The 10,403-nt window shown below is 49.0% G+C and overlaps 1 protein-coding gene across 3 annotated transcripts in view; it reads left to right on the forward strand.

Annotated features, from left to right (window-relative positions):
* Positions 1 to 8,941, forward strand: part of GLT1D1 (glycosyltransferase 1 domain containing 1) — a 100,543-nt gene extending 91,602 nt beyond the window's left edge. For all 3 annotated transcript variants that reach the window (XM_079941950.1, XM_079941952.1, XM_079941951.1), the window contains one exon: positions 7,012 to 8,941. In XM_079941950.1, the coding sequence (XP_079798076.1) occupies positions 7,012 to 7,173 (162 nt within the window). In that variant the 3' untranslated portion in view covers positions 7,174 to 8,941. The remainder of the gene's footprint in view (positions 1 to 7,011) is intronic.
* Positions 8,942 to 10,403: the final 1,462 nt, after the last annotated feature.

The raw sequence follows: 10,403 nt of genomic DNA on the forward strand, positions 1-10,403 counted from the left end.
AGGGCATATGTTACTAAAAGGGCACAGAGACCATTTTATTAAAAACCCCAAATCCTGGATTCTGAAACATGACTGGTTGTTACCTGGGTATAAGCTCTTGCTAACTGTTGACTGTGGTTATAAATTCTGACCAGTTCTGGCCCCTGTGGGAGGCTCTTGGCCAGAGACCAGGTGTCACCGTTGAGAAGGTAGAGAACAGGTTGGCACCTCACCGAGGCTTTCTGCTTGACTCAGCCAGGGACGGAAGAGAACCGAAAGGCGGTTCGCTTTCTCACCAAGTGGTCCACGGTCGTTCGCTACCGCTACCTCTCACGGGCCACCCGAGAACAGTGGTCTAGATCACAGGCCAGAGCCTCCAGGGCTCTGCCCCACCACTCCTGGGTATCGCTGGGTTTGGGGCCTGGCTGTGAGCGGGCTTGTTAGACGCGAGCTCAGGAATTGTCCTGTTAAAGGGCCTGAGCTTGCAGTGTGAGTGAACGGGACGCATAGCCAGAGTCTGCAGCCGCCAGTCTCGGAAGGGACGGGCGGGAAAGAGCCAGGTCAGACTCCCAGCTGCCGCCATTCGACGGCCACGGGTCATGGTCAGGGGCCCGAGCCCCTGCCACCTTCTCTGGCTCTGCATCGGGCGGGCAGTGTGCATGGGAATGGTCTACCGGGAAGTTGCTTCTGCACCTACCCGGGTTGGCTTCTGCTCCCACATCTGCCCAAGGTTCTCACGCTGTTGTTGATATTCGTTTTAAAGTCAGCTGCTCTCTCTAACCATTACGTTGTCATGGGAACAAGCAGCCCTCCCCAAACTCAGTTATCGCTGCTGCAAGTTTAAAAGATAGGCTGACCATGGAGAACAGTATGGAGGTTCCTTGAAAAACTGAAAATAGAGTTGCCATACGATCCAGCAGTCCCACCCCGGGCGTATATCCAGAGAAAATGATAATTTGAAAAGATACATGCACCCAGTGTTCATAGCAGCACTATTTACAGTAGCCAGGACATGGAAACAACCTAAATGTCCATCAACAGATGAATGGATAAAGAAGATGTGGTACACACACACACACACACACACACACACACACACACACACACACACACTGGAATATTACTCAGCCATAAAAAAGGATGAAGTAATGCCATTTGCAGCAACATGGATGGACCTAGAGATGATCACACTAAGTGAAGTAAGTCAGACAGAGAAAGACAAATATCATATGATGTCACTTATGTATGGAATCTATAATACGACACAAAGGCACTTACTTACAACACGGAAACAGACTCACAGACATAGAAAACAAACTTATGGTTACCAGAGGGGAAGAGGGGGCATAAATTAGGAGTTTGGGATTAACAGATACACACCACTATGTATAAAATAGATAAACAGCAAGGTCTTGCTGTATAACACAGGAAACTATATTCAATATCTTGAAATAAGCCACAATGGAAAAGAATATATATATATGAATCACTTTGCTGTACACCTGAAACTAACACAACATTGTAAATCAACTATAATTCGATTAAAAAAAAAAAAGACTGGGAATTCCCTGATGGTCCAGTGGTTAGGACTCCATGCTGTCACTCTCGAGGGCCTGGATTCGATTCCCCGGTCAGGGAACTAAAATCCCACAAGCCGTGTGGTGTGGTCAAAAAAAAAAAATAGACTGAAGGTTTATGCTGAATAATTCCAAGGCTATTTGCACGTTCTTACAAGTGGTCCCCACTTTACCCAACAGCAGGAGTCATCGAGAGAACAGCTCACGGAATTATTATGTGGCCACGTGTACATACAGCATTGTGAACGATGGCATTTGGGTAAAGCTTAACACGACACCAGCGAATGCTGTTTTGTGTAAGAAAAACAAGACAGATGCGCGCACGTCACTTCTAGATGGGTCTTGAAGGGTGATTCTCGCAACTTACAGTTGTCAATGAGATGAATCTATCCTTTTTTTTATATATAAATTTATTGATTTTTGGCTGTGTTGGGTCTTCGTTGCTGTGTGCAGGCTTTCTCTAGTTGCGGTGAGCTGGGGCTGCTCTTCGTCACGGTGCCTGGGCACCGTTGCAGTGGATTCTCTTGTCGTGGAGCACGGGCTCTAGGCACGTGGGCTTCAGTAGTTGTGGCAGGCGGACTCAGTAGTTGTGGCTCATGGTCTCAGTAGTTGTGGCTCGTGGACTCTAGAGCGCAGGCTCAGTAGTTGTGGTGCACGGGCTTCGTTGCTCCGCGGCATGTGGCATCTTCCCGGACAAAGGATCGAACCCGTGTCCCCGGCATTGGCAGGCGGATTCTTAACCGCTGCGCCACCAGGGAAGTCCAACATGAATCTATTCTGTGGCCAAATAACTTGTGTAAAATAGGGTAGGCACAGTTGTCCGTCTTAGACTAGTGTTTTTCATAGTCTGACTCTCCAGAATCACCTTGGGGGGAACTGTTAGAAAACACGCATGTGTCATGGACTGAATGTTTGTGCGTCCACACACTCACCCCCAAATTCACGTGTTGAAATTCGAACCTCTCCTGTGATGGTATTAGGAAGCGGGGCCTCCGAGAGTCCATTAGGCCATGAAGGTGGAACCCTCACGAATGGCACTAGACCTCTAATAAAAGGGACCCACAAAGGTCCCTCGTTCCTTCTGCCATGTGGGATTATAGTGGAAAGACAGCCATCTCTGAACCAGGAAGCAGGTCCTCACCAGACGCCGAATCTTCCAGCGCCTTGACCTTGGACTTCCAGCGTCCAGAACCGTCCGCTGTTTCTAAGCCACCCCCTGTCTGTGGTATTTTGTTATAGCAGCTCAGACAGACTAAGACACCATTCCTGCACCTCGCCCCTGACCTACCCAATCAGAATCTTAAAGCGAAGTGTGAGGACCAGAGGCACAGACTAAACCTTAATTAACTCCAGGGTTCCAAGGAAAACCACAATCCACGATCGAAACGACAGCACATCTGTCGGTCTTGAGAAACCTCCTTGTCAACACCCCCCATCAGTGAGCTGTCGTATTGGAAGCCTCTGGAGAAGCATCTTCGGGGTTGCCTAATTGAACATATCTTCTGAGCCTGAAATCCAGAGTTTTTATGCCACTGACTTTCGCTTCTCCTGGAAGAATAGGTGTGTATCCCTTACAGAAGGTGGTCGGAATGCAATGCTCTTTCAAACCATGCCACGTTCAGTCTGCCAGCTCCCGTGTTCTCTCTGCATGAGACGTTTGTTTCTCGTTGAGGGGCTCCCCCCTGCCCCGTGGCTTTCAGCTGACACGGTTATGAGAAGGATCCCACCAGGGGTCTAAACATCCATCCTGTAAAACTGACACTGCTTCTCACGCCCTGCATCTGGCTGGTACCTCGGGGCGACAAGGCAGGTCGAAAGGATTTAGTGAGAAAAAATTTTTTAATTGAAATATAGTTGATTTACAATATTATATTAGTCTCAGGTGTACAGCATAGTGATTCAGTATTTTTATACATTATACTCTATTTAAAATTACTGTAAAATATTGGCAGTATTTCCTGTGCTGTATAATATATCCTTGTAACTTATTTTATACATAATAGTTTGTACCTGCTTGTACTTATACCCCTATCTTGCCCCTCCCTCCTCCCCTCTCCCCACTGGTAACCGCTGCTTTGGTCTCTGTAGCCATAAGTCTCTTTCTGTTTTGTTATATTCATTCCTTTGTTGTATTTTTTAGATTCCACCTATAAGTGGTAACATACAGTATTTGTCTCTCTCTCTCTGCCTGACGTATTTCTCAGTGAGTTTTCTCCACCAGCAGGGACTACTCAGTAAGGAAGAAAACTCTGAACACAGTCAACTGCTAATTGAATAATTATGAAAACAAACCATGGTGTTTTACATGATTTTTTTTTTTTTTTTTTTTTTGCGGTACGCGGGCCTCTCACTGTTGTGGCCTCTCCCGTTGTGGAGCACAGGCTCCGGACGCGCAGGCTCAGCGGCCATGGCTCACGGGCCCAGCCGCTCCGCGGCATGTGGGATCTTCCCGGACCGGGGCACGAACCCACGTCCCCCGCATCGGCAGGCGGACTCTCAACCACTGCGCCACCAGGGAAGGCCGATTTTTTTTTTTTTTTTTTTTTAACTTTAGAAATCTGTAACTTAAGCCAGTGTTTGCATACCTGTGGTCCTGGGGTGGGTCTGGTCTGCACACATGTTTTGTTTAGTTTGCTGTTTACTTAAAATTTTGAATTAGTTGTTGGTATTTAGCATGGAGTGCTTTTACATAAATATGCCGGATTTCGACTTCTCTTGAAAAACACAGCAAACGTGGGAACAAGTGGAGGCCCCTCCTCACTGAGGCAGCCGGGGTTCGGCACTGCGGGCCTTCCCCGCCGGGAGCCGTTGGGCACTTGAGTTTCCAACTCTGATCTAGGGCAGTGTCTACATCTGTTTTTAAACTCTCTTAAGATGTGGAAGCCCAGTACTTGGTTTCTATTTTCTTTTGTTTCCGTGTGTGTACCCTTTAAGGCCTCATAACTTATCATCATGAATAATTTTCAAGAATAGATCATTAAATCACATAAATGATGAAGCCTCCCCTCCCCCAGTCAAGACTTGGTGATCAGATCTGATGGGTGTTCTGGCGCGTCCTGCAGCTGACGGTTGTATAAAACCTTTTGGGCTTTGGTTGGGATGATGGTGAATTGGCATTTGTACTTGTTTCCTGGAAGTTTTGCTACAGCTCTTACGACGTGGTCCTTTGGTCCACTGGATGAGTGTCCGGTCGCTGGTACGGGTGGTTGCTGGGCATCTCAGTCCAAGTGGTCATTCATCCTCCAGCAGGCTACCTCAGGCTCCTTTATGGGCTGGCCTCAGGCTCCAGGAGGGCGAGAGTGGGAGCTGTCAGACCTTTGGGAACTTTGTTTGGAAGTCAAACGACATCACTTCTGACCTATTCTGTTGGTCAAAGCAAATTCCAGGGCCAGCCCAGATCCAGGAGATGGGGAAACAGACCTCCTTCCCCCTTTATTGGAGGAGTGGGTGAGCCCTATTTCAAAGAGACGTTCATGCAAGGCTGGGGGACTGCGGCCACCATCTTGCACACAGTAAATGACAGTCCGTGTCAACGGGCTTTTCTCATCGTCCGCACGCGTGTGTTCAGAGTACCGCCTTAGTTGTCGCGGAGGAGCTGTTTTAGCCCAGAAGAAAAGAATCCCAGGGCCTCAGGGAGTGACTAGTACAATTCAAGAGTGAGATTTTTCTTTCCTTCTCTTCCTTTTCTTTCAGCCACCCAGCCAGGGTTTTATGCCAACGGCCAAGATGTTTCCCGCTCCTTACCCAACTCTCTCTTGCTTTGTTTAAGTCAGAGTTCTTTGTTCAGTCTTCCATGCAGAGAGGAAAAAAAAAAAGTGCTCTTTATCACATCCTATTCCTAGAAGCTCTCGTTCAGGATTCCGTTATAAAACGGTCATATATTCTGTAGAAATCATAAGCAGGGGGTTGGGTTTTAGCCAAAGTGTCTGCATCAGATAAATCAAAGATATGACCAGCATCATAAAATAATGTACCAAAGCTGTAAGCCTCTCGAATAATTTTAATAAGAACGTTGTTCTCCTATGAGATGGGAATAAATGTCACATTTTTATTATAAAAAGAACACCAATTTACCATAAAGTGTGTATATACTACATAAAAATATAATTCCACTCTATCGTAATTATTGCTTTTTATATTGCTAGCTATAAAAATCATCCAACGTTTAATTAACGATAATTTTGAGAATACGTGGACGTTCCTTGTAAATGGCGCAAAGCACTGTGCGTTAATCTTAGGCACTGTTGACTTATTGGAATTTACACGGGTTGGGGAATCACAATAATAACGATAGCTAAGTCTGGGCTAGGCGCTGCCCTGAGTTCTTTGTATTAACTCATTGAATCCTGTCCACACGCTATAAAGCAGGTACTGTACTTATTCCTAATTTAAAGATGAAGAGACCGAGGCTCAGAGAGGTGACGAAACGCACCCAGCATCGCTCCCGTGAAGGGTAGGGTGTGAATTTAAACGCAGGCCTCCTGGCTGGTGAGCCCTGCCTTGACTTATGCGCAAACATAATAAGTAATGCGCGCCCCCCTCCCCGCTCTGAATGCTCTTTAGCAATCAAAGGAATTCTAGTTCTTTCCAATTAGGAAGGGCTTTGATATTAAAAAGTGGCCACTTTTTCATTGCATCAGCGTCTGCAAGCGTCAATAAAGATAGAGCAAAGCACACTTCCTCCCTCTGAAGCAACAGAAGGAAAGTGTAGAAGATCCAGGCGGGTGAAATCCCCTCTCCCCTCCTTCACCCATGGCGTGAGTGAAGGAGTCTGGGAGTGGAGTCTGGGGCAGGGCGGGGCTTACCCATCCAGTGCCCACTGCCCCTTTGGAGATGATCACTGTAGGGTTCAGAGAGGTTAACTAGCTTGCCCAAAGCCACACAGCTAAGTTATGTGTCGAAGAAGGATTTGAACCCAGATCTGAACCAGTGGAAGCCTGGCCCTTTCCACTCCACCAGGTGATGTTCACGATTTGAAGACACACTCCGTGCCCGGGAAAGATGAAAGGATCAACACAATGGAAAACAAACGTGACAGGGGTAGTGTTGTCTAGAATAGAGGAGCTCAGATTCTGGAATGAGACCTGACTTCATATCTCAGCCGATACAAAGGAGGGAAGAAACTGTGGCTCTAACTGTGGAGTCCCTGTAAGGACTCAGTTACTGTGAGAAACAGTAGCTTTGAGCAATCTAGGGAAGAAAGATGGGGAAGCATAATCGATGACGACAGTATTTTTCCACGATGTTCACCCTCGCACGTGTGTGTGTGTAATTTCTTACTCAGTCCCAATGTTTGCGTTAACGCGCATCCTTCCGGAAGGCCCTTTCCTCCAGAATACGGTAGGCGGGCAAAGGACGGACCAGGAGCAAAGGCAGACGCGGGCTTTGGGGTGCGTTTGCAACCCCCCTTCACCAGCTACTTACCTCTCTTTCTCCTCCACCCCCTTCTTTGCAGGAGTTTGTTCGGCTGGCAAAGAGACTGGGGGGCGATCCGGCGTTAGAAAAACAAATCGTGGCCAACGGAAGGGAGTATGTGAGAATGTACCATTCGTGGCAGGTGGAGAGAAACACCTATGGGCAGCTGGTCAGGATGCTGGAGGGAAGCAGTGAGGACTAAGGGCGTGCCTGGTTCCGCGAGATGCTCAGCCCTGGGCAGACACGCAGGGGCAGGGCTCTGGGCAGAGGGGCCGTCCAGTCGGAATCAAGCCGGGTTCATTGGAACCGTAGATTATTTGTCATAAGACGATTCATCCAGAACCTCTCTGTGCTTCCAGGTAACAGCCCAGATGTGTTTCCTGATCAGTCCTCACGGAGATACAGTACTAATGGGGGCAGGGAAACTGGTTTTAAGGGGCATCAGGGAGAGAGTTTGATTAGCTGCTTTAGGACTTCTAGGGGCTTATCTGTAAGCCGTCACAGGGAAGGGTAGGCCCCTCTCCCCTGTCTTCTGATGACCTGTCACCCATCACTGTCTGTTCAAAGAGCAAAAGCAAAAATCAGACGTGTTGGCTGACAGGGTCACTGGCAGGGATTATAATGTGGTACAGACCCTGAAGCCAGTCTGGGGCCCTGACAGAGGTGCGGCTGGGCCCCCAGGCTCTAAACACTGGAAACAGTGCTGTGCATGAGTTGACCTAATCAGTCATGTAACTGAAAGAGCGGGGAGTGCTCTGCATAAGCAGGCCAACCCCTGCTCCCCCCATAGGCTCCACCCGCCTCCTGGTTGAATTTGGGTTGAAAACCAGTCGGAACAAAGCCCATTATCGCCCATGGCCTGGAAAATACTGGAGCCTGGCTCTTTGGGCTCAGCATCAGGGACCCAGCATCAGGGACCCAAGGATGAGTGTCGATCTGGTCACCAGCCTCCAGCCCATCGCGGAACCGGCACTCGGGTCCCCTTGACCTTATCCATCACGAGGCGAGTTTAACCAAGTGTCGTCATCACCGTAAGGACATCTGGCTGCACCGGTGCTGCATTCCCCAAACCCTGTGCTTCTTCTCCTTGGTGGCGGTACTTGCCTCTGTTGGATCCTGAAATCCCTGCTTTCTCATGGACGTTCCATGACAACAACTGGGGGCGAAATGCTCCGTTTCTCGTGTGAGGTGAGGAAACAACCCGGTCCAGAAGGAGGAGATGAAGGTGGCTCCGAGCCCGTCAGAAGAAGCGTTTCCTTAGTGTTTGTTCCAATACCTGCAGGCCCTGGAGTGGGGAGGAGGGATCCACATCATCTTTGCCTCAGACTTCACGACATCTTGGACTCTTTTCTTTCCAACCATCCTATTTTTGTGAACGACCAAACCTACATCTTGTTTGTAAAAGAGTAAGCCTCAGACCGAACGTCTTAAACTCTAATGACTTGGGGATAAGAACAGCACGTTTATGGATTCTGTACCATGTCCCTTCCTGAGTCGTTCTACGCCTCAATCTCAGAACAGGATCCCTTCCCAAAGGCAGTTACCTGGAACCCGAAGATGCTCCTGGCACCCAGGATTTGCTGTCCTGCTAACAGTACCCCTCACAGTCCCCCCTTTTTTGGCATCTGAGGGTCACTAGGGTCGGGGCTTCCCTGTGGCCATAGCAAAGAGAGGGAGGGAGAAACAGAGTCCAAACTCCAGGTGGACAGCTCCGTCTGAGTCTGGAATCAGCGATGCCAGCCTAAGGAAAGGCCGCGTGCGTGTTGTCCCGGGTACCAGCCATCGATGCTGCTGTTGATAAAATGCTGGTGGTCGGGAAGCTCCGCTCTCGTCCTGGTTGAATGACATGGTAGGTGCTTCGCTCCAGTGAGCCTCAGCCTCGTTCTTTCGTGTCTTTATAGAGACACTCACACATGCTGCACGCCCTTTGGGGAAGGGCGTGTTGGTTTTAAATGAATAAAGTGTCACCATCCGCTCTAGAGAAAGAGCCCCGGTGTGTTTCTTTTGTGAGCCTTGTCCTGCCAGAAACAGACCCTCCACAGCCTCTAGTCCCCGCACTTCAAAAGAAGATACACTGGAGCATCTCATTAAGAGGGGTTTAAAATGCAATTGCTGGGCTTCCCTGATGGCGCGGTGGTTGAGAGTCCGCCTGCCGATGCAGGGGACACGGGTTCGTGCCCCGGTCGGGAAGATCCCACATGCCGCGGAGCGGCTGGGCCCGTGAGCCATGGCCGCTGAGCCTGCGCGTCCGGAGCCTGTGCTCCGCAACGGGAGAGGCCACAACAGTGAGGGGCCCACGTACCGCAAAAAAATAAATAAATAAAATGCAATTGCTATTTTAATACCAAAGTATAGACGTAAAAAAAAAAATGCTTTTCTTATAAATGTTCTAGACGCTCTCAGTTTCATACTCAGTCAACTTTATGTTTAAACATTTTGTGTATAGTTTCCAATTTGCTGATGTACAGGTGTGGAGGACGGCAACAATCCTTTTCCAGATAGAACTAAGACACTATAACCTTCACACGTGGAGGGAAGATGCATTTCATATAGCATGGTGTCATCTAGCAAAGAGGCGGTGTTCACACCTGGCTTACGGCTTCTGCCGGAAGAACCCTCCTCACGCTTTCCCCACACTCTCACAGCGAAGTTAAATACAACAGCATCGTTTTGATCGGAAAGGTTTATCGGGTATCTTCAGGTTTCCAAAAGCAGGCTCTCCGTGCACGTGGGAACAGGCAGTCCAGCCTGATGCCTGGCGCAGCCAGCAGACCTAGAATGTGCTGCTAGCCGGTCTCACCAGCAGTTACGGATGGGATGTGGGAATCGTTTGCACCCTCAGCTGGCATTGTGGCTTCAAGGGTTCATCGCGCTTCTGTGTCATCCTCGGTAACAATAGTTAGCACAGCTGCGTAAACTCTTCCCTTGAAGCTGCCTGGTACTTGACCTCGCAGTTCGTTTACTGCAGCCCTCATGAGATGCTGAAAGCTAGCTCTTGTCTTCTTCCTCCTTCCCTCCCTTTCTCACTTGGCTCTCCCCATGCCCCAGCCTCCCTTCCCCTTTCTGACCCAGTCTCCCCTTGGAGAGTCAAGGGACTGATGTGGAATGACACACAGGAAGTCCTCCCCACCCAGAGCCAACCCTCACCAGGGAGGCCACTTAGTAAAGCAGCAGTTCCCAGCCTCGGCTTTTAAAACTCCCGATGCTCGGGCTGCATCTCAGACCAATTACATCAGAGTCTTGGGGTCGGAGGTACCCAGACCTAAAGCTTCCCTGATCCGACGTGCAGCCACCGTGCACCGCTACTGACCGGAAACCCCCCTCTTGAATACGGACCAGAATTTCATAGAAAAGAAGGACCATCAAAGAAAAAGTTGGATTGTGACTCTGTATTCAGAAATGAATCCCAGCATTAAGAAGATAGGTTACATT

Source organism: Stenella coeruleoalba, assembly GCF_951394435.1.
Source record: "Stenella coeruleoalba genome assembly, chromosome: 14".
Lineage (NCBI taxonomy): Eukaryota > Metazoa > Chordata > Mammalia > Artiodactyla > Delphinidae > Stenella > Stenella coeruleoalba.